General features: G+C 39.2%; 1 protein-coding gene and 1 long non-coding RNA gene across 21 annotated transcripts in view; one reads left to right on the top strand and one right to left on the bottom strand.

Annotated features, from left to right (window-relative positions):
• rbfox3a (RNA binding fox-1 homolog 3a) overlaps positions 1–11,708 on the top strand; it is a 367,190-nt gene extending 355,482 nt beyond the window's left edge. For both annotated transcript variants that reach the window (XM_047359871.1, XM_047359869.1), the window contains one exon: positions 6,720–11,708. In XM_047359871.1, coding sequence (XP_047215827.1) covers positions 6,720–6,753 — 34 coding nt within the window. In that variant the 3' untranslated portion in view covers positions 6,754–11,708. The remainder of the gene's footprint in view (positions 1–6,719) is intronic.
• LOC124864918 overlaps positions 1–25,241 on the bottom strand; it is a 273,328-nt gene that overhangs the window by 113,183 nt on the left and 134,904 nt on the right. The window contains exons 6-7 of one of the 19 annotated variants that reach the window (XR_007037395.1): positions 20,237–20,273; positions 19,591–20,148 (exon numbers count right to left, since the gene is read on the bottom strand). The exons of the other annotated variants lie outside the window; for them this stretch is intronic. This is a non-coding gene — a long non-coding RNA (uncharacterized LOC124864918). Of the gene's footprint in view, positions 1–19,590; positions 20,149–20,236; positions 20,274–25,241 lie in introns of those variants that run through there. 19 annotated transcript variants of the gene reach the window in all.

Below are 25,241 nucleotides of genomic sequence, written 5' to 3'. Positions count from 1 at the left end.
ATGAAGTGCTCCAAAATCTCCTGATAGCTAGCTGCATTGACCCTGCCCTTGATAAAACACAGTGGACCAACACCAGCAGCTGACACGGCACCCCAGACCATCACTGACTGTGGGTACTTGACACTGGACTTCTGGCATTTTGGCATTTCCTTCTCCCCAGTCTTCCTCCAGACTCTGGCACCTTGATTTCCGAATGACATGCAGAATTTGCTTTCATCTGAAAAAAGTACTTTGGACCACTGAGCAACAGTCCAGTGCTGCTTCTCTGTAGCCCAGGTCAGGCGCTTCTGTTTCTGGTTCAAAAGTGGCTTGACCTGGGGAATGCGGCACCTGTAGCCCATTTCCTGCACACGCCTGAGCACGGTGGTTCTGGATGTTTCTACTCCAGACTCAGTCCACTGCTTCCGCAGGTCCCCCAAGGTCTGGAATCGGCCCTTCTCCACAATCTTCCTCAGGGTCCGGTCACCTATTCTCGTTGTGCAGCGTTTTCTGCCACACTTTTTCCTTCCCACAGACTTCCCACTGAGGTGCCTTGATACAGCACTCTGGGAACAGCCTATTCGTTCAGAAATGTCTTTCTGTGTCTTACCCTCTTGCTTGAGGGTGTCAATAGTGGCCTTCTGGACAGCAGTCAGGTCGGCAGTCTTACCCATGATTGGGGTTTTGAGTGATGAACCAGGCTGGGAGTTTTAAAGGCCTCAGGAATCTTTTGCAGGTGTTTAGAGTTAACTCGTTGATTCAGATGATTAGGTTCATAGCTCGTTTAGAGACCCTTTTAATGATATGCTAATTTTGTGAGATAGGAATTTTGGGTTTTCATGAGCTGTATGCCAAAATAATCCGTATTAAGACAATAAAAGACCTGAAATATTTCAGTTAGTGTGCAATGAATCTAAAATATATGAATGTTAAATTTTCATCATGACATTATGGAAAATAATGAACTTTATCACAATATGCTAATATTTTGAGAAGGACCTGTAGGTTACAGTTTCCTTATTGTTTTTTTCTTCTTCTTATAAATAACAAAATACTTCATCTTTATTCCTTCAATGAAAAAGCTTCTGCTGATCAGAAACCCTAAAAACTTTATGTCTGTTTAGGAAATATTAAAAGTTGCAAAATATTTTTTATTTATTCATTTGTAGTTTATTTCTTATCAAATGAGTTTTTTTTCCATACAGAATAAAAACATAATTTCCATTGTTAACATGGGGGGAGGATTAAGTTCTCTTAGTCTTGAGTAAATCTGTATTTGAAGAGTATCTGGACTTTCTCAGCAGCTTCAGAGCAAAGAGCTTCCACTGTAAGATGTCTCCATTAGAAATATTTCCTAGCGCTGATTTGTTGCTTTCTAAACATCTTTTTTTATACAACCCAATTCGACTACGTTGAAGCTAAATGTAGCTTGTGTTTCTCAGCTTGGTGCCTTAATAAATTTGATCTAGATTTATTTTCTATAAATGAAACAGAGTTAAACAGTTTTAACTTTGAAACATTCTGTTCATGTGGAACCGCTCAGATGTAGTTTTACTTAAGTAATTATCAGGTTTTTTAAACTAACTGTTTCAATAAGTAGTCTATACTCACCAGACCAGGGATGAGGATCTCCCTTATTTGCAAAGAGCTGGTATGTCTAGAATGGCCACAAGAGGGTGCGAACCGTGACATCCCAAGTGGGCGGGTCAATGCTGGATAGTAACAAGTATGGCAGCAAATTATTCTTTTCTGTATTAACTTTGATGTTCGGCTGCTCTGTTTTTGCATTAAAAGGAACATCTGTAAACACAGAAGAAACCCTTGCGGGTCATCAAGCCCCGCCATCTTGCTACTACGTTTTCCATCCGTGTTGATAACGCCCACTGCTAATGACGTATGCTTGGTTCCCTAAGAAAGAAATCTTCAGTTCAAAGGCACCTGAACCAAACCGGATTAAGAACGGGAGTTCTGTTGGGGGGCGTGGGGGGTACTTTCTACATAAATTCTTTCTACCTCCAATAGGTGCCCACAAGTACCATTTTAGACATCCCAGCTCTTTGTATTTCAAATCATCACCATACGTATAGCTTGTCTGAAATTGGACCTTCTAGACACAGAACGTTTTTTAGCGAAGAATAATGTCGGTAGTAATTGTTTCACAACAAGCTAGTCTTCTCTATTGATATATGAACATCAACCACCGGTTTCATGCAAACTTTAAGAAAGATTATGGTAGAACACTTAAATCCATCTGAGCTCATTCATCTAATTACCAGAGCACCTGTCAGACTGATACAAAGACTAAGAAAGGGAGTGTGTGTAGAGTGTACGGAGAGACTGAATACATTTTAAACCTAATTTAATATCAAAGCAAACTCTAATCTCCAACATGGAGGTAGAATTTATCACAGGACTGGCTGTAAATCATTGAAGTTGTCTATCAAGCATTCATGAGCTAATTTGAATGACTACTTTTTATACATCAGAAGTACAAATTTAGTATTAAGTATTAATTTTCACTCAAATATTAAAAGAATGTAAAATCAGAATAAGGATTGAGGTTACTCCTTCTGCAGTGACTCATTCACATTTTAATTCTGGACACAAATCTGTGTTCAAACGCTCAGATACGGTGACTGCGCCATACTGAAGAGCGCACGTTGAATTTTATGGAAACTGTTGGATTTGTTGCTTTGATAATTTAAAAGGAGCGTAATTAGTTTGGAGATGTTTTATTTTGTAAATAGATTATGGCTTTAATAGTTTCTCCAAATGATTTGTGATTCATACTGCCGAAATGGACTTTTTAATCCATTATGGTCATCAGAGTGTGGTGATACACTAATTTGCTTTTGGTAATTACACTGAATGTTAAAGCATTAGCATTTGCGATGCAATTAAGAGGAAATGGAGATCTGTTTGTGAATGTAAGTTATCCCGACAAACATCTTGCCACAAGCAAAACTGGTGACTTGAATTTTTTCCTTGATGTGATGTTATTTCTGGGACGAGCCTGAGTGTTGTTGTCAGGAACTGCTCCTAACAGTCTGCACGGGTTTGTCAACAGTTTACAGAAATACTTCAAATTAGCTGTTACAGTGTCAGCTTATCAAGGCTTAAATGTTATAGTTATAATATTAATTAGCATTCTGTAGTGTATAGATCTAATGCATTTTATCATGCTTACAGTAAGTCAAATGTGAATTTTTAGTACAAAGACTAACGTTTAGGTTTGTTTGCTTTTGTTGTATTTCATAACCAGCTTAATATGCAACCAGTCTTCTATTTGATCCACTTGTTTACACGTATTAATAGTAGTACTGAGCTATGTTTACATATGAGAAGAAAATACTCTTTATGCATCATTTATATTTACGAGTATTCACTAAGCCCTGATAAGCTGGCAGGTGAGTTTATTAATCCACCTAAAATATTTGTACAAAAGAAAACCAAGCAAAAAAGTTGCAGCACCTGTAAATACATTTAAATGTATATACACACACAAACTATATCATGATTCTCTGAGTAACTGTTTTATATGTATTCCTATATGAAGTGGGGTTATATGTGTATTTTCAATTTAGCTCAACTTGTTCTTGAACTCTATGTAATTTCTATAATGAGAATATATTGTCTGAAAGGTGTAAAGTAATTTTCTTTGGAATTCATTTCATAAGTAAAAGGTTTACTATTATGACATTTTTAGTTACTTGAGATCTTTCTGTTGTCAGTATGTGACATATAAGTAACCACTGATTGTTTTCTGGGTGTCAGAATAAAGCAGTTATAAGAACATTATGTCTGCATTCACACATGGATGTTTGGTATCTATTGTTGCAAGAAAACCTGATTTGGTTTAGTATTTTTCTGTTATTTGTTTTAGTTTTTTTCTCAGAAAAAAGGGAAATATTAATGCCTGGATGTGTCTGACGATGCAGATAGTGATAAATCATCAAACAGTTTAGCATTTACACTTATGGAGATGTTTCATGACTAAACTGTCATTATGAACAGCATCAGTAAAAAGATTTAAAATTCACAATGAATTAAAGTTAACACGAAGTAATCTGACTTTACAACATTCATATTAAATTTTTTTATCCACATTTAATGGAGGCAGTTTTTGGTGCTTTATTCAAAAAACAGAGGAAATAAGCTTTTTTTAATCACCAAGTTTAGTTCTTCACAGAATTACATCATATTAGATGCAAACCCAGCACCAACAGCATCTGAATAATATGCAACAAACTCAACTGAGTGGAAAAAAAGCTTGTCATCCTCCAGCAAATCAACAACAATCCTCTGATCACCAGAGAAATAAACAGGATGCTGGAAATGTCCCAGCCCTGACTGCACGACTCCAGATAGGCGGACATTTTCCTCTAATTGAAAAATAAAGTCTTCCCGATTAGAGGAAATCCTCACAGAAACATAATAATACTCCAATATGACTAGCAGTAGAACATCAGAGCCTGGAGATCCTACTACAACCGTAGCTTGTGTTTTCTTTGACATTTACCACCATCTCCTCTCAGTCCAAAAGTTTTTTCAGCACATATCTGACGTGTCCTGGTGGCGGAGTAAAAATGGAAACATAGTCCACATGAACAGTTTCTATGGTTACGAGTGGGCTGTTTGCCATAGTATGTTTTGTACGGACCCACGTTAACAACCCATGATTTACATTTCTGTAATATATTCAGTTTACTGTTTTGGGATGTGGCTAGAGGAGTTGGAAGTCGCTCAGCTATTTGGGTTAGGGTTAAAGGTCAAGTCAGCTCAACCAAACGTGGATCAGAGCCACAATTAATAACAATAATAAAATCAGTTCAAATCAAGAGATTTAAGCATTTAATGACATTTTTCCCCGGCATTCATTAAAAAAACAAAGCGCTAGGTTGGGATGAAATGGCAACAAGTGATGAGGGAATCGACCAAGAACCTTTACCGTGCCGTACACACATCCTGGGGAAGATGTTTCAATTTCTATGGGTTGGTCATTTTAGTGAATAAACCAAAAAAAGAGACATGCAGATGTAAAGGTTTACGTATTAAAAATGTATAGCTTTACATTGTGAGGTTTTAGCATACAGGAATGAATGGAAGTCTGGGCTAAAACAGGTAGGAAATGTACACCAGGAGGCTCTAAACATCTTCAAGATAGATTAGAATATGTTGGTGCCCAGAGTTTGGTCTGGCACCAAAATGAGCAGAACACGTACAAGAAAGCAAATGGGCCTGCTTGAACTAGGCCACTACATCATTTCTCTACAGCTTAGGTTTTCGAGCCATTAGCAGGTGAGCCAAATTCAAACGCATCCAAGAGTTTGTTTTAAAAAAAAAAACCTCAGTCTGGACAGGACCATAATCCTATTGTTGAATGAATTCTCTATTCCTAACCCTCCACCATAATCAGGCTTATTAATTACAATAAAAATTATACTTAAAACACAAATTTAAGAAAATGTAACAAACTTCAATAAACTTTGCAGTGTAAGGCCTTTATGCTTCAATAATATTAAACAAGTGTGATAGCTACCGAACAACTCGGTAATCATAAATATTTACCACTTTAATGGTGTAATTGACTATAAATTACATAAATATAACATCAAACAAATAAAAACCACTGAGGTTACGTGGCTGCAGAAACAGATCTGGACGGCTCAGACCTACCAGGTTTTAGCAGACTTCATAAAGAAGCACAGACTCTAACACCTGAACTAACCCTCTCCTGAATCCTTCAAGTCTGCGAGTGATTAATATATTTGTGTCTGCAGCCCTTCCAGGACTAGGCTGCCTGTCAGCGAGGACTATATGTAGCTCCAGCGCTATTGTGCTCCCTCCCTGCTGAGTTGTAAGACTGCGTGTGGATATTTTTGTATGGCAGATCCCAAGTGAGCACACAGTAAATCTAAGGTATAGAACGGAGAAAGGTGGAGAAAAGCTCAGGTCAGTTCTCCTCTATGAGAAGAGATGGATGGCTGGATGGAGTGGCAGATGGATGATGACTGAGCACGCCACTTCTCTGACTGTTTTTCTCCAGGCTGGAAGTTGAACTACAAAGCCATTTCGAAATCTTCTTTCATTTGCCTATTTTTTTATCAGAAGCTCCAAAGAGCTGCTGAAGATCACTGCAAATTAGAGAGCATCTGTCATGACAAGGGTCCTGGGACGCTCGCTTGGCCCCCAAACCCTCGCACCACGCCCTCTCTCCTCCTCTTCCATCCAGCCCCATTACGCTGAGACTTTTCACTGTGCTCTGCCAAAGGGCCGATCTCCACATGTATGATTACAGCTCGCTCTGATCTTTATTCTGGCGAGAGCAGGAGCAGTGTTGTTTTGGCAGGCAGAAGGCCTCTGCTCAGGCTTCTTTTATGCTACATTACAAGAGTGGGATGAAAACTGAATGAAGCTGTTGTCTCTTAGCTTTCAAACTTTTTGCATCAGAGCTCCTCACCGGTGTTACGATTCTGTGCTCAAGCCTCATCTTGAACATCCCTCCTTGTAAAATTGTACATTATATAAATGGGAGAAGAAGCAGGGATGGAGGACTTCACAGAAGACGTGTTGTTTGTTGCATGCTTTGCTCCATATGTCTTTTCCGTGACAATCTCCACAACCATGAATGCTTAGTCCAAAAGTCTTTCCACAGAACCTCTCAATATACACATCTATCAAAATAAAACATCATATCCTGCATATTTACCAGTTTTCCTACTTCTCTCCCCTGTTTCTAGTAAATACAAAACGAAGATCTGTACTCAGTATTGATGGACATCACAGATGAAAACAACGAAGAGAGGAGAACTAGCTTTAAGAAAATAACACAAGAAGAAGAAGACGAGAAGGAGTCCCTCTACTGAGGCTGGCGAGGGAAGACGGGAGGCGTACAAAGTGGCGCCGCAGCAGTGGTGTCAAACCAGCCACAAACTTGACAGATGGAGTGAGCCAGTTTCCACCAGGGACCACATTTTTGCCGGGTAGAAAAAGACAGAGAGAGAAGGAAGTGTCCCGTTATTATAAAACATTTTATTTTTCTATACTTTTGTGATTTACAATGGTAAAAAAAAAAAAGTGTGTACAAAGCAGTATATATGTACAAATCTGTTTTTATGTTTTTTGGTAAGGGAGATGAACAGTTGGCCCTTGATGCTGATTCTGTGGTATGCAGGAAGGAGGAGGGAGGATGTCCTCCCCCAACCCCCGCCTCCTCTCTCTATGGCACACTGCTCTGTCACCGAGGTCGTGTAAAAAAAATAACTAAATAAAAACCAGAAAAGAAAGAAAAAAAAGGTGGCAGGGAGAGCTCGGCATCCAGGCAGATGCACTTTCTACGCTGTACTTCCTGTGGTCGGAGTTTCACAGCTCCGCCTTTTTCCTTCCAACCTCCTTCCTTTCTTCCTTCCTTCCTTCCTTTTTGGGCCAATGAAGATGACGCCACCGTTTCCTCCTTGTTGTGGCATCATCGGCCCGCAGCGCCTACTGTTAGCAGCGTCCCCCGTGGATACTGTCGTGATGTCACTTCCTTTTTGGCAGCACCATTGGGAATCCCCGCCCTCCCCAACGGGCAGCATCACTGGTTTACAGCTTTGGGGAGTGGGGGGGTGAGCCACGGCGGGACGGTGAGACGGTATACAGCCGAGCCTCCCCGTCTGCCCCTCTCCACGCCCCAGCAGAGGTCACTGACTTAAGGAACTACTTAGAGAAAAATGGCGCTGAAGCCACTGACTTTATTCACCTGCCAGACTCCGAGCCCAAGCCTTTGTGTCACTCTGCATCGACGGATGAACTGTCAGACCAACACGAAAACTAGGTGCGTACAACTACCAAGGATGCACGTTTTCATCCGACGAGAATAACTCATCAACATTCATGTAACAAATTGAATTATAATCGAGTAATCCCATTGTACTACATCAGCAGGTGCATAACCAAAACACAAGCCTGAGGCATATAGATAAAACATTATAGAAATACAGTAGTGCCCATCCAACAGTATCAAGGAACGAGGGCTGAATATGTGATTTCTTTTGTCAATGTATTCTGAGAATATTTGTGTTTTTTTCAGCACTCAAAACTTTTGAACAGAAAAAAAAAGTTTTAATTTTGTGAAAGCAGAACCTTATTTCTTTATATCAGGAGTCACTGTAAACGTGTTTAATCAAGAATGTTGGTTCAGTTTTTGAATGTATTTTAATGTCTAGGGTGTCCAATAAGTATGTATTCTTTTTTCTGTATATAAATATATATACATATCTATTATATGGGCTGTGGTGATGTCAGGGAATAGAGGGGGCGGCAGGAAAGCCTCCGGCCCCCCGAGCATAGTTATCAGAACCTCCTCCAACTAAATATGTCCCTGATATTTACTGTAACATGTGATCATGTGCTATATGATTGAAAGTGTGACAGTGCTAGTGTGAACTGATCTCTCCTGAATCCCACTTCTACCACAAACACACGCACTGTGTAGATTCTCACAGATGAACACATGCTGGATTTCAGACACAGCCCTGAACATTGTTGCCCCATTCAGAGCAAAGCATCATATTCCACTTTCTAACTGATCCTTCAGAGACAAAGGTTTACATCTGCAGTAACTCTGACCCTTCACTGGCACTGCAAAGACTTCCTAATTAGCGTAAGGTGTTGTGGGTGTCGGATAAAAAGTTTATGAATATTGATTTCTCTTTCTTACTTGAACCAAAGTATGATTTGAACACACAGGCTCAGTGCTCTTTGATCAGGAGACAGCGGGACTCTGAGATGATGGCGGAGCCGGATGCATATTGACGTGACCCAGATTTCATTCACTCATCGCTGCAGAGGAAGAGCTCACTCTTCAGCTGATTTAACGAGCTGTGCTGAAGAAGCCTGGCTCACAGCTTCCTGTGGCGGCCTCGGTTTACGAACCACTAGTCTCATGCTGACCCTGGTGGGCAGGCGGGCGGTTGGTTTTACTGCATATTGGATATAACCTGCTGGCCCTGAGGAGAAACTTTTTACTCTTTTTAATCAGAGGTGAGCAGGTTTGGGTGAAGCACAACTTAGTTTGAAAGTTCAGGGTACACTACTTGGTTAGTGGTGGTTTGTGAAGAGGGAATGAATAGATTAAACTCCTGACTTCCTGTACAAAACTACACAGTGTACTGTTAATATTCTGTACAGTAAATCTCAACTCACACTTCTTGATTAACTTCATCTTCTTTCAGGTTAAAAATAACAAAATATAGACTTGTTCTGAATCAGGGCTCCTACCCACGCGACCTCTGCTCATCTGTAGACAGCTTCCCATATATTACAGAGAATCTATATCATGGCAACTAACTGTTGTGAAGTCTAATTGGGGTAAAGTCGGTCATTTGCTCTCCCATATAGCTTTCATCTGCAGATTTAGCATCTTCATACCTGTTGGTTTGTTTCTGAGAGTCAACTGATTGTTCTGGCCTACTTACAGCTCCACAGACTGGAGGAGGGCCAGAAAACTCAGGAGCGGGTTGGAGTTTTAGTTTGCTGAGAACTTCCAGGGAGCCAGAGATAAAGAGCCACAGTTTGTTTCCTCCTCCTCCTCCTCCTTTGGTTTTGTCACATAGTTGAAACTTGTCCACTGAATTATCTATGCATTCTGCAACAAAAACACTTGATGTCATGTGTGATGGGCACATTTTCTGAAAGAACACTGTTGTGTACTTATTCTAGTTAGCTACTAGCAGATCAAATCTGACGGGATGAAGCTGGTATTATTACGTGTTTTAGTTTTGTCAACAAATCGAAGAAAAAGTGAAAAAATTGTGTGTTTGTCTCAGTACTCTGACTTAGTTACACTGTTTTTACAAACTAAAAAAAAGCAAAAAAAAATGTGTAGTCTTTAGCGAATGTTACTCAAATAGTAAATAAGCTCAAGTGCATTTCTTGGGGACTATTTTCAGCAGCGGATGAATTCACAAAAGGTGCTGTTGTGAGTATTTGTGGCAGCAGATGTGATAAAGGAACATTTCACCACCTGCAGCAGTGTTGATGTATTTTCTTTAGGGAACGATGGAGCTCTGTGTATCTGTTTGGGTTCAACCTTTTTAAAACAGTTTTTCTTTATTCATTTTGTTTGAATTTAAAGGACGTAGCATTACTTTGGAAGAGTGATGCAAAAAAAAAAAAAAAGCATGTCAGATATGAAGCTGCCTCTGCTTTAGTTTATGCAAACCAAAAAAAGGTTAACTAATTTTAAAGGTTTGAGGTCTGAGAATAGCAACATTTGCAGTAAATTGTGCAAAATAAATGCCACAACCTTCATTTGTTTCTCGTATTAACTGTTGTAGATGTAGGATTAGGAAATAGGGGCTGTGTGCAATGTTGCCATTCTAAGTATTCTCCTGATGTTTACCTACAGCTCATTTTGATCCACAGTTTACAGGTAAAGCAAAGAAAAAACACTGAACCAATGACACTTATGTCACTTCTTCTACAGTACTTGTTTCAAACGTATATGCAGCTTTGCAGCTAACTTTAAAGTGCAGGTTTTGTAAAAAATGAAAATAATAAAATAAAAAGCAAAAACAACTGAAGAGACGTGGTCATGCAGAGTCCCATCCTGCTTACAGGCTAGCTCCTGTACTACAGCTCTTAATGCATGAAGGTATTTTGTTATATTTTTTCCATTTACTCACTACAGCTCCCATGAACCGTCGCTGACAGTCTGTAGCTGCCACAGCCTCATGTGAGCTGTAGTTGAAAACCAAGAAAACAAATGTATAAAAGATGAATTTTATTGCCTTAGAATTTTTATCCAGTTGATATGAGAAATACTAAATAGATTTTAAATGTTTTAATGGAAGTAGTTAGATGTTAGTAGTCTTGACAGCTGTACGTGCAGCATTGGTGGGGTATACATTGAGAAAATCCTGTTTTTAACTTTTAGGGCCGTTTTGTTTCCACTGTGGTTGTTTGTCTCTGCTCGCTGGCAAAGACTCTGAACCCAAACTGCAGTCCTGCCTTTGAGAAAAAGAAAAGGCTGATCTAAAACTCCAGCCTGCGCCGTAGCGGTGGGATGGAGCGGGGGGTGGGGTTACAGCAACCCTCCCTTCCTTCCTTCAGATGCCTTTAAGTTTGAAAAACTGGTCCTGATCTTCCTGAGCACAACTGCTTGAGCTGTGACACTCGCAGGATGCCCCTCGCTTCCATCACACCCCACACAGCACCCTCCCATCCCCAGCCTTCAAGTATGTGAGTCGACCGGCCCCTTTTGTATTCCTGGTGTTCTGTACATAATAACCTTCACCCAACTGATCTCTTACTTCCTTCAGCTGTTCTTTCAGGGGGGAAATGAAGAAAAAAATACATTAAAAAGAAAAAAAAAGACCATCCTCTGACTCCCGAAATCTTGTATTTTGTTCTAATGATGACAAAATTTATTTATAAGGGATTTTTTTAAATCTATCTCTTTCTCCTTTTTGTAAATGTTCCAGTTAAATAATGTTTAATAATGTTAAAAAATTAAATGGATATATTGAAAGGTTAAAAAATGTCTCTAGAAGTCCCTGCCCACTCCTCTGGCTCTGTACTCTGAACTTTGTGTTTTTGTTTTTTCTCTTTCTGTATGCTTCTCTTTACGTGCTTCAGATGAAGAGTTCTATTTATTATGACATTAACGTTATTATAATTATGACTAATTATTAATATTATCATCCTCATCATCCTCATTATTATCATTAATAAACTTGTCTACTTCAGCCGCAGTGTCTCTGGGTTGTTTGTGGTGAGTGATTGCTGTGTGCTCGGGGTGGACTGGGACTCGGGGTAACGCTATGAGTCCCACCGCACAGCTGACCCTAGGCGCCGCATGAGACAAGGCAGGTGGAAATGGGCGGGGCCTGTTCCTACACTCATTTGTCTTATACCAAACCATTGTGGGGCTACAAGATGGAAAACAGCGGTCGGTTGCAGAGGCCGGCATTTACCTAACCAACTCTCCCACTGAAACCTGTGAGCGGAGAAATACAGACGCCGGTCTTTGAAGGTTCAGACACAGAAGCAAAGAAGAAAAACAACAAGCAAATGTAAATATTATAGAAGATCAGTCCCTGTCCATCATGGTTGGCTTTTATAATCCTCTGAGCCTCTGCAAACAACAAGAAATGAGACATTTTCTATCCCAGTATTGGAGATCCAGGGATATTTGTGATTCTCCAACACCACATCAACATTTACACAATGAGACCTCTGAAAGCTTCATTCCAGCAGGCATGTTATGTGTGTCTATTTTAAATGTCAGATTTTCTTCTAAAGGCCAGAAGTTGCATCTTTGCCAGCAACAGTAACTGCTAGTACTAAATGAGTACTTTTGTCAACAACCGATCCAAAATCAAACACATTCAGTAATCCATTTCTTTAGGGCTGAATCAGGGCTTCTGAGCACAACCAATTTGGTTGAACATGCAAGTTTTTCCTTTGAACATTGTGGTCAGAGCCAATCAAAAGGCAGAAAATTCACTCATTTGCCATCAACCCTCACAGATTCACGTTTAAAACAACCATCCTATAGAAACTCAGTGGGCAGCAGAAACTCTCTGGAGGAAGGTTAAGTGAATAACTGATATTTTTTATCTTTTTACCCCACTCTACTCATGTAGGACTCATGAAATCTGTTTGTATAGTATTGAATTCCTCTCTACTGGCAGCTATGGGCGAATTCTGTGAAGTTCCACATTTGGTTGTGGATTTCATTGTATTTCTTAAATTTTAAAATCCCCTCAGTGTTTTCCGCATTGTGAATCATTCGGTCCAACATTTCTCTGTTGAGCCCCAGCTTTAGGGAAGACAGTTTTGGGGAAACAATTTGCTCCTCTCTACAGGTCCTTTTCAAAAAATTAGCATATTGTGATAAAGTTAATTATTTTCCATAATGTCATGATGAAAATTTAACATTCATATATTTTAGATTCATTGCACACTAACTGAAATATTTCAGGTCTTTTATTGTCTTAATACAGATGATTTTGGCATACAGCTCATGAAAACCTAAAATTTCTATCTCACAAAATTAGCATATCATTAAAAGGGTCTCTAAACGAGCTATGAACCTAATCATCTGAATCAACGAGTTAACTCTAAACACCTGCAAAAGATTCCTGAGGCCTTTAAAACTCCCAGCCTGGTTCATCACTCAAAACCCCAATCATGGGTAAGACTGCCGACCTGACTGCTGTCCAGAAGGCCACTATTGACACCCTCAAGCAAGAGGGTAAGACACAGAAAGACATTTCTGAACGAATAGGCTGTTCCCAGAGTGCTGTATCAAGGCACCTCAGTGGGAAGTCTGTGGGAAGGAAAAAGTGTGGCAGAAAACGCTGCACAACGAGAAGAGGTGACCGGACCCTGAGGAAGATTGTGGAGAAGGGCCGATTCCAGACCTTGGGGGACCTGCGGAAGCAGTGGACTGAGTCTGGAGTAGAAACATCCAGAGCCACCGTGCACAGGCGTGTGCAGGAAATGGGCTACAGGTGCCGCATTCCCCAGGTCAAGCCACTTTTGAACCAGAAACAGCAGCAGAAGCGCCTGACCTGGGCTACAGAGAAGCAGCACTGGACTGTTGCTCAGTGGTCCAAAGTACTTTTTTCAGATGAAAGCAAATTCTGCATGTCATTCGGAAATCAAGGTGCCAGAGTCTGGAGGAAGACTGGGGAGAAGGAAATGCCAAAATGCCAGAAGTCCAGTGTCAAGTACCCACAGTCAGTGATGGTCTGGGGTGCCGTGTCAGCTGCTGGTGTTGGTCCACTGTGTTTTATCAAGGGCAGGGTCAATGCAGCTAGCTATCAGGAGATTTTGGAGCACTTCATGCTTCCATCTGCTGAAAAGCTTTATGGAGATGAAGATTTCATTTTTCAGCACCACCTGGCATCTGCTCACAGTGCCAAAACCACTGGTAAATGGTTTACTGACCATGGTATCACTGTGCTCAATTGGCCTGCCAACTCTCCTGATCTGAACCCCATAGAGAATCTGTGGGATATTGTGAAGAGAACGTTGAGAGACTCAAGACCCAACACTCTGGATGAGCTAAAGGCCGCTATCGAAGCATCCTGGGCCTCCATAAGACCTCAGCAGTGCCACAGGCTGATTGCCTCCATGCCACACCGCATTGAAGCAGTCATATCTGCAAAAGGATTCCCGACCAAGTATTGAGTGCATAACTGTACATGATTATTTGAAGGTTGACGTTTTTTGTATTAAAAACACTTTTCTTTTATTGGTCGGATGAAATATGCTAATTTTGTGAGATAGGAATTTTGGGTTTTCATGAGCTGTATGCCAAAATCATCCGTATTAAGACAATAAAATACCTGAAATATTTCAGTTAGTGTGCAATGAATCTAAAATATATGAATGTTAAATTTTCATCATGACATTATAGAAAATAATGAACTTTATCACAATATGCTAATATTTTGAGAAGGACCTGTAGACCTTTTCTGGTTTTGCATTTTTGCCATCACAGAAATGTTTTAGATCAATCAAATCTAACCACATTAGATACAAAAAGCAGTATTTAAAATGATTATTTCATTGATTAGGAGAAAGAAGCTATCCAAACCAACATGGCCCTTGTGTGAAAAAGCTCCTGTAAACCTAATAACTGTTCGAGCCGCTCTCTGCAGCTACGGCTGCCGTCAAGCGTTTGTGATCACTGTGAAGCATAATTCTCAGCTCCTGGAAACAAACTGTTCTGATCTCTGATCTCCCAGCAGCCGTTACTTCTGTATATGCTGCCAGATGGCAAACACTGAGAACAGGTTGTGGTTCGGGCAGACTATGGGAATTTCCAGGTTTGTCTTAATAATTGGTTTGTTTTCGCTACACCTGAATAACCCAAAGAAATTCTCAAAATCAGACAAATGACAGGCCCACCTTTAATGTCTCCTCCAGTTGATTAATAAATTACAAAAGGACAAATGAGCTACTGCTTCAACCAGCTTATTCAGCCTATTGCTGCACAGGTTTAATGTAACAGAAAATTTAAAAACTCTGATCAAGAAGCAAAAGAATTAAGAGACAAAAACCAACATTTAGGCAAATTAAAGTAAATTTGATCTGCCTAAAATATTGGCATCAACACAGTATCGTTTACATTCAAGGTAACACTTGACATCTCAAACCATGCTGCAATCGACTCCAAATACCAACAAGCTAGAGAAGAAACAATGATGAGTATCATCATAAAACATCCTAATGTAAGTAATACATCTTTGCCAATTATGTCAATAAGCGTGACACTTTATGTTACGATTTAAACCACTCTAAACATATCCTAGAAAACAATCTGATATACACTGTGCCATTTTGGGCTGTCACAGACAAAGGACGAGGATTGTAAGAAAATTGTGGAGAAATCTTTGGTCATATGTCGCACCGAGAGAATTAAGGACAGCTGTTGTTGGTGTGTTGCGACCAAAGATACCCTGTGATAAATATATGACAGTGTCACAGCTGCTACGACCTACGTCTACTAATCCACCAATAGAGTTGCAGCATAAAACCGGTGTTGTGTGAAATTCGGTTCCCCTGTAATAATGTGTTCCACCTGGTCACACAGCCTCACACCATGGGGGCGCTACATGTTTTTCACCATCTAGTTCTTTAGGTTTAGGAGTCCTGTGAGGTTAGTGGATTGCAGACTGGTGAGGAGAATCCATTTGTGTAAAGGGCAAGGATATGGTGGTCACAGAGGGGGAACAGATTATTTCAGGGGAACCGAATTTCACACAACACCGACATCCCAATTTGGCCTCTTTCCTCCAACCACGACCGTGTCCACATCGTCCTTGTCCTTTTCTTTATATTTATTTCGAGGATCATAAATGCCGTGCCAATAAGGGCTGTGTTCTTCATTGTGTGTTTGTTGAGGTTGTCTCTGGTGGCACAGATGTTTGCGTACGCTGATGACGTTGCCGATTGCCGCAGTAAACGATTGATCATTTAACGGTCATCGTACAATGTGCACACATCAAACTTGACGTTGTACCGAAGTTTATTAGATCCACATCATGTAGTGCGACATGGAATAAAATGACAGTGTAAGAAGGCCTTTAGTCTGGGGGGAAGAAGGCTCTGTTATGGTTTATATTTTGTTTGTACAAATCTCTGGCAAACATTTCTGCCACAGAGTTTCAGAACTGGATCACCAACTATTCATTGACATGGCAACAGATACAATGCAATATATTTTAATAGATGGTGCTTATGTTTTAACACATGTTCTTTATAGATTGGTGCTTTACAGATCTACAGAATTCAAGTCTTTAAACAAGTTCAATCCATATTAAAGGATTTTATAAGTTGGGGTAACACTATTAAAACCTAAAATTCGTTCATTTTAACATTAGGATATCTAAACCTTGTGTTTACTTAAAAATCTTGCTTGATTTAATGTAGGTTTATTCTAGTTTAAATGTCACAGGATGTTCTTTTTCCTTCACAAGTTATAATCTGTAACTGCAATGTATTCTACCTCCCACATGGTGGCATAATTCATCAGTCGTATTTTCCACTCGGCAGCTTCAGCTGTCTCTGTTGTTTGTGTTAAGTCGGGTGTTTGATCTTTCCTCAGAGCCTCGGTGTCTCCCTGCAGCCTCTCTCAGACACCTGATCCGCCTCATCACTAAAATATTATCTCCCTGTTTTATTCATACATGCAACGCTTGATTAAGGTCAAATGGGGATCTAAAATATGATAAAAGCATCTGTTGTGCTCAAATAGAATCTGTCACCCCAACTACAGCAATTGACCATAATCACACAATTATGAAGTGATGAGACACTTTGGCTTTATGGGGAGGGTGCTTTGCTAAAATGGCCCACGTAAAATCCCATCTGTACAAATGGGCCTTGGATTTGAGCCAAAGCAGGGGCTAAAAGAGCCAATATATCAAGTCACGGCACATCTAACAGAGGGGAACATAGAGCGGCTGACAAAACCAAGAGTCTGTTGGTGTCAAAGAAAAACACGGCAGAGATATTTGTAAGTGCCATCAGTTCTGTAGAGGGATCTTTTGAGCATCTTTGATGCATTTAGATTCATGAGCCAAATGATGGCTGTGCCCTGGTAACAGCTTAGTCCACTAAATCACTTGTATTACTCTCAGGTAACAAGTTATGTCTGTGCATATAAACACACATACACAAGTACATCGGGTTCAAAAATATCTTTCCATGAATTCAATGTCATACGAATATCAGACGTCGAAATAAAAGCAGCTAATCCAGAAAGCCAAAACAACCTATTAGCTCTAGTCACAAGGCATAACAGGAAATAATAAAAATGATGTATTTACCGGGTTAAAAAATTATTTAAAAAGTTTAGAAAAACCAATAACCGATTCCATCCCATCGTCATGTACTAAATGCAAGAAGCTTGAAGGAAAAGGCTGTCTGTGAAAACTAAGTACATCCTTGCTGCTCCAGTAAGATTAACCAGGTGCAGCTATTTAAAGGTAGTTTACAAACTGATCATCATCAATGTGACCCCCAACAATCTGATTAATCCCTGCAGTCATTTAAATTTACAAAGTCTCTGCTGCCCCAGTAACCCGGTCCCGGAGAAAGCGGACGACGACGAGTACGAGTCTCTGTTCATTTTTAATAAGAAAAAATAAATATTGGAAATTGTTGGAGTATTTTAATCTCACCCTCCTTCACGTCTGAGTTAGAGGTGAGCTACAGGCTGGTTTGGAAAGAAAAGTGTCTTCATCTCAGCGTGATCTTTTCAGTCACGGAGCAGGAAGCTATAATTAATGGTTCATTTTCTTTTAAGTATTATAGCAGTGCAGCATCTCTCACTCATAACTTATAAAAATATACTGAACAAATAAAGTAGAAAGCTTTGCCTGACATTGCACTATTCAAGCTGGAGGCTACTGGTGATTTCTAAGTATCCTGCCATGAACTTTAACATGGTGACTGACTGAAGCTCCTTCCACAAAACACTTCAAGGCGGGATTAAGGCGTCCTTTTGCCCTCTCCATGGATTTTTAAAAGGAGTGATCAGTGGGGGGGGGTAGAAGTCAGCTGTTTTAAACACAGATCGGCCATAACATGCCGTCAATGCTCATATGCATTTTATTACTTGTGTTAATGGTATTTTAAGGTTCATGTTTGACTTTAAAGAAAAGTTGTAAGCTTTCCCGTGTTAGCTCCAACGCCTGATGCTAGCGCCAGTGAAGTCAGAGGTTTACACACGACTCATCGCCATCTTATGAGTCCACAGACGTTCCTCGTCGCCATTTTAGTAGTCCATTACCCAATGTGGTGGCTAGTTAATACATTAAGCATCAACTGTCTGGAAAGGTTATTGGTTTCCAATCTAGAAAATAATATTTCCTTAAATGTTATTTTACTAAATAAAGACAGCTAATTAAACAACATTGAGAATGAATTACACAAAAGGTCATTTTTATTCAGAAAATCATTCTTTAAAATGTTATTTTATTAAAGTAATGTTTTAACTGCTCTTCTGATTTTGCAATTGTGATTAGTTGTTTGAAGGTTTACCAATTATTGTTATTAGGTAGTTCTAAGACTAATTTAACCTAATTTCCAGGTTCCTCAAGATAATCCTTGGTTCTCAAACATAAATAACATTAAATGGTAATATTGCATCATTTCATTGGTCATGGTTTTAACCATTTTTATCGATTCCCTTGTTCCTTTATGTGTAAATATAGTTATAATTAGTTTTCTTATTCCTTCAGTTTGCTTGGTTCTAGTATAGTAAAGAGTTTGTTTATTGAAATATGTTTAACTTTGAGTTGAATTATACTTGTTAATTATATTCAAAAATATATAAATTTTAAGAAATTGTATGAATTTATTCCATGTGCGTGCAGAGTTTTGCTGTTCAGTAATGCCAGAGCACGGTTCACCCTTTTCTCTATTGTCCTTATACCACCACCATATTGGGCGGGTATTCACAGGACAACACTTAACGGACCAAATTATTATTTAATTAAATATAAAATAATATAATCATAATAATAATTACAACAGGTGTCTTAGTGTTAGCTTGTAGCTTTAGCACAGCTAGCATATAGCATCCATCAGCATTTCGTTTTGTCCCTGTGTGTCTGTGCCATAGAGAAAGTACCTCTAGAACAACACTCTGTGTTTGTCCTGGAGGCTGAAGAGTTTAGCATATGTTTGTTTTGTGGTTGTTCTCACCAAGTTAGCCGAGGTTTAACTTCCAACAGCAGCTTAGGGAGTCGAGGGACTGAGTGTCTCTGTTGTTGCAGCACCGCTGCTGGAAGAAATGCCACAATTTGGGCAAATCTGAATGGGTCAGTTTATATTGCTTTGACACAAATGATTATATTTGAGTAATTGATTTTTCTAGTATTAATTTTGATAACCCTAATTTCTATAAACCTAGACTTGAGTCAGTGTACTTTCTTTTAATGGACTGTTTATTAAATTGTATGAAGGAACAAATATATGTCTAAACCTGCCTATGAGAACATTTTCTTTGTTTCTGCTCTTTTATCAAACTAAACAAGACTCAACAAAAGGTTACAGTATTAAAATTCAACTTCACCATCCATTTAACTCTCAGTTACTGCACAATTGTTATGATCAATATCAAGAATTTATTATTGACATCGCTACCGTATTTCTGGTTTTATTGTTTTCTGTCACTGACACTCCCATATAAGGAATCTCCCGTTTAAAATCATAAAAAATGACAACCCTAAATCAGAGAATGATTGGTGCTGTCTGTTAAAAAACAAATATAAAATTGCTCGATTTTTCTGTCTATCATCTGAACGGGCTTATAACCAGAGCTCCATTTTCTAGTCCTCAACAGACTCTTTCCCATCAAACAATAACAAGTCCAGCGGGGCAGAATACAAACAACATTATGGTTCTAATAAATCAGGCACCAAACATTTATCAGCACTCTCTGTGTGTCTGGATGTTTGAGAGCTACCAAGCCTCGGCCTGTTCAGCCACTGAGTTTTTCAGATGATAGGGGAGCAGCAGGTTTCTTGTCTGGAGTTTTAGACAGAGCATCCATCAGCTCAGCACTCCACCATCTGCTGCAAACACTGCGGCACTCGGCCTGACTAGAAGCCATCTGCAGCCAGTTTCACCAACATCTCTGTGAGAAGTTATTGTTCTGACTAGCTGTAGAAAAGATTGAGCAAAACAAGGTCCAGATTAAACATCTACAATCACACAAACTGACAGGCTGAAAGGAAAGATTTCTACTCACTGAACATGATGTTAGGAACTTCTGTTAGATGTGAATCCTGCAAAGATATAGTTGTGTAACAAAACTAACTGTAGTTACATTGTTTAACCACATGGTGGAGACAAACCACTAAAAATGACAGGTCTGGCTATCTAGGGAGAGCATAGTGTGTCCAACACAAACATACAGAAAAAATACACCCTCTGTCACTCCAGGGTATAACATATAAATGCTCTGGCCTCTATCAGGTTTTAAAATTATTTACCTCATGTGTACAAAACCACACTGCACAGACACCTGTATTTATTAAAGAAAGATGAAGCCAAAATGAAAAAAACGAAAGCCTTAGACACAAAATACAGAAAACCCTAGAAATAAAAGGGGTTGTAGGTCATTTTATCATAACTGTAGCACTATTCCAACTACAGGAATTTTTTTTTTTTATCAATTAAAAATAATTTGTGGAAGTTCATGGATCTTCTAACCTAAATGTGTTCAGTGAGGGACGGCCAGATGTCACCAAAATTATAACATATTTCAAGAAAAATGGTTGATATTCCTAATGATGTAAAAAAGGACAAATACTAAAAAGAAAGAAAGAATGAATCAGTGAGAAAGTCCTGCTGGTAGCTGAAGGAACATTTTAAGAATTCAGCCAGTCATTGATATTTAACTTTACACCATGATAACAAAGATAACTGCAAACAGAAGGTCAAGGTAAAATCAAAGTACACCCCGTTTAACTTCTAGGCTTTTGCATGGGTGTACATACTTTTCATAAAGAAATTCTGTTTGGTTTAATCTGTTAAAAAAAAAATAAGTGTGGAATTTGTGTTGTGTGTTTGTTTACATTTGAGGTAAGATTTAAAAAGGATGACATTAGAAATGAATAAATACATTGTAAATATATGTATTTATATACAGTACTATGCAAAAGCTTTAGTCAGGTGTGAGAAAATACTGTAAATAAAGATTGCTTTCAGAAATATAAATGATGATTGTTTACTTTTATCAATTTACAAAAATGCTAATAAGTAAGTGAACCCAAACATACAGCCAAAATCATGAAGAACTATCTTCAGTGTAAAGAAGAACAAGACATACTGGAAGTGATGGTCTGGGCCCCCAGAGAGCCCTAATCTCAACATCATGGAGCGTGTCTGGGATGACATGATGAGACAGAAGGATGTGAGAAAGCCTCCATCCACAGAAGATCTGTGGTTAGTTCTCCAAGATGTTTGGAACAACCTACCAGCCCTTTAAACACTACAGCGTACCCGACTGTTGTTACTGACCCATCTGCTGATGGCTACTTCCAGCAGGATGATGCACCATGTCCCAAAGGTCAGATCATCTCAAACTGTTCTTTGAACATGCAGTCCAGTTGCATCCAAAGCTACCACATTTCAATCCAACAGAGCACCTTTGGGATGAACAGAAGATGCACCTCAAGGATATAAGCTTGAGATGACAAAATAACAAGAAAAAACTAATTATGGAGCCAACAGGATTTCCATTCTGGATCAGGTTACGTATTTTCTGGAAACACCACCACTGAGCCATGGAAATCAGTGCTTTACTTGCATCAATCCTTATAGTTTGGTGCAAACATTATTAAAGGCATAACCAACAATGAATATTTTAAATAAACCGTGTTTGGACACAGCTCTTTTCCCAAAGGTTTCTGTGTATAGGAAAATCTTCTCAAATCAAAATTATTGACAAATATAGTCAGTTTTATTTTTATTTATAAAACTGACAACAATGTTTACTGTCAGGAAAATATTCATTGATCACGTAATGTGTAAATGACTGGAATATGTTTAATAGAAGCCCACAAAAATCAGACTGAGTTAGAAAGTTTTTATCTTGTTTATAACACTCAGACGTTTCTCTCTCCTCAGTGATATGGCGCTTTTCTTTATCCCCTTCATCAGGAACTAAAACTGAGAAGAACGTTTCCACCGTCGCCTCCAGCCTCCAAGTTACTTCAACCCCCTCCGAAAATAATTCAAACTGTTTTGGCTCAAACATTTCGAATCCCTGAGGATATCTGGCAGCTTTGTAAAGTTTTAAAACGGCTCTAAAATAAGTCCAAAAGAAAAGAAGGAAAAACCTTAAAGCCGGACCAGTTATTTAAAAGAAGGAAAAGAAAAACATGACTATGGATACGTCTAAACTAGGATGTTTTCGGATAAACTCTGGGAGAAGAGAGGAATGAAGGAAAGATTCAAATTAAATATGTATCTGGTCCTCTGGTTCTACGGCGTTTGGCACACATATTTATACCAATTAAACTTTTTCACATTTTGTACATTGCAACCACAACTTTAAATGTATTTTATTCAGACTTATGTGATGGACTCAAAGTAGTGTAAATGATGCATTTTGTTTTTACAAAAAAAAAAAAAAAAGATTTTCAATCTGATTTCCCTTCATAAAATCCAGAGCAACCAATTATCTGAAAAGTCCTTGAATTAGTAAACAGAGTCCATACATCTGTCATTTAATATAATTTTATATATATTAGAAGGTCTCAGAGGTTTGTTAGAGAACATTAAAGCATCATGAAGACCAAGGACCACAGTAGACAGGTCAGGTCAACGTAGTGGAGAAGTTTAAAGCAGGGTTAGGTTCTAAAAGAACATCCCGGGCTTTGAATGAGTGTTGTCCCATAATGCAACATGATGATGGCAGCATCATACTGTGGTGGTGCTTTTCTTCTGCAGGGACAGAGGAGCTAAACAGAGTGGATGAGAAGAAGGATGGAGCTAAATCCAGGACAATCTTGAAAGAAAAGCTGTTAAGAGGCTGCAAAAGACTTGAGACTGAGGTGGAGGTTCACCTTCCAGCAAAACAACAAAGGTACAGCTAGAGACACAATGGTTTAGATCAAAGCCTATTCATCTACTAAAATGGCCTAGCCAAAGTGCAGATCTAAATCCAGCTGTTTCCCATCTCTACATGTGTTCAGCTGGTAGAGACAAGGCCCAAAGGAGCTGCAGCAAAACATGGCTCAACTATGTAGAGGCTCAGGAGGCCTGAAAACACATGCATGCCACTGTCAGATTTTTATTTGTAAAAAGTTAAACACTATATTCCAAGTCATAAAATTAAAATAAAATGCATTGATGTCTGTAGTAGTGATGAGATGTGAAGTTGAAGGAGTATCTTCGCACAGCAGTGTATCTGTCTTCATTTACAATCCAAAAGAAACTCCTGTCCAAATATGACAAGAGAACACGACAGCTTTTTCACCCAAAAACATCCGACTGTTGTTACCTGAGCTACACTGCTCCGTCTGGCCCACATGTGATCCACAGTGACGCCACCACACTGACCTAATAACGTTACTGTCTCTCTGTGTCTGCCTGGTGCCAAGGCGCTCAGGATTTAGAACAACTACTGGTGTCCATCTGCACACCGGATTTAAACTGTGGCTTCGCTGCGACCCGTCTGTCATGTGAGGCCTCTGGAGATGGAGGGAGGCGAGAGCGTTGTGCCAGGAAACACTCCCTCCCTAACACTCTCTGGAACCATGTAAAATTATGTTGCTGCTCTTTACGGAGAAACCTTTACCACAGAGAATAATCTTTTACTTTCGGGGTTTGGTTGAGACGAAGATGCTTAGGTCAACATCCGAGCTGTTTGTACTTCTGGCTTCAGTCTATTTGAGGGAAATATTTATATGTAATTGTAAAGTTGGTTTTATAAACAGTACTAAAAATGAGGATGTACATGAGAGAATCTGGGTTGAGTACAGTTCTGCTGGTTTGCTTTAAGGCAGCTTACTGTGAGTCTGCTCCAGCCAAATCCATTTTTATTCACCCTGTGGATTATACGATGAGTTGGCAGAGCTGCTCGTGGAACTAAAGCCAAATAAACACACGTAGGTGAAGGCAGAGCGTCAAAAGGAGAGGAAGACTCTTTACATGTTATACATGAAATTACTCTTTTTTTTAATTATTATTTTACATGAGAGGATTTGAAGACAAAACAAAACGATTGGTTGTTCTCTGGCCGGCCTTCAGAGGGCGCTGTAACACTGGTTATGAGAGTAGCTGCGTGCTGAGGATGTGCTTCTCTGCCCCTGCATGTGTGTGAAATCTCAGGGTTGGTGCTAACTAGTGAAGCTGGCCTGCAGATAATCCAAAATCAGTGATTCAAAGAGAAGAGAAGGAAAAAAGCTTCAAATTCACCAAGCCTTTGCTTCCATGTGCATTTATGAATATTAACAGGAGCTACTGAACCCATCTTTCAATGGCCGTACATGGCTCCAAAAAGACTCAAACACAGAGACTGTGTGGCAACATGTTTTGGGTGGGAGGTTTTCAGGCTGCAACGCAACAAACCTCCCAAGCATTGTTAAACGCAACCCTGAGTGAACGCAGATTGTCTCAACCCAGAGCTGGACCGTCAGGTGGACGCGGACTGTTGAAGAAAAATCACGGGGTCTAGACTTTCTGTATGGTTCAGTAATATTTTATGATCAATTTTTGAAGCCTAATGGTTAGAAATGATTTTCATTTTTTTTTTTGTGCCTAAAATTATTTGTGCCTTATATTTTTATTGGTTTAATTTTTGCAGACTTTTCAAATGCAGCCTAATTGAAGGCTTCACAGTGTTTAATTGTGAATGATTGAAATAAGAAAACAACACATATTTTCTTTCACATCAAACCACTATTAGTTACCTGCAGTATTACATTAGGCTGCTGGTTTTCATTCAGTATTACTGGCTTGATCCTGGCTCAGTGGCAAAATGTTTAGTAATTTCTCAGTAAATTGATCTCAATATTTTTCTGATTGTTCTACTTTTGATCACACAAACATTTGCTTGGAAAATGTTTAGGTTTGTTTACACTGTGTAACACTTTTTATGGATAGAAGTATTTATCAAATTAATATTTTAGGATTATTTTGGGGAATTTTTGGTGTTTTCTCAAATCCAGACAAGGTTTATTAAATCTTAAGCAGTATTTTTATTAGATGGAAAATCCTCCAGTTCAGGTTTGATCAGTCCAAGT

Source organism: Girardinichthys multiradiatus, chromosome Y, assembly GCF_021462225.1.
Source record: "Girardinichthys multiradiatus isolate DD_20200921_A chromosome Y, DD_fGirMul_XY1, whole genome shotgun sequence".
Classification (NCBI taxonomy): domain Eukaryota; kingdom Metazoa; phylum Chordata; class Actinopteri; order Cyprinodontiformes; family Goodeidae; genus Girardinichthys; species Girardinichthys multiradiatus.
Note: the sequence above shows the minus strand (reverse complement) of the source record. Positions and strands in the feature narration are given on the sequence as shown.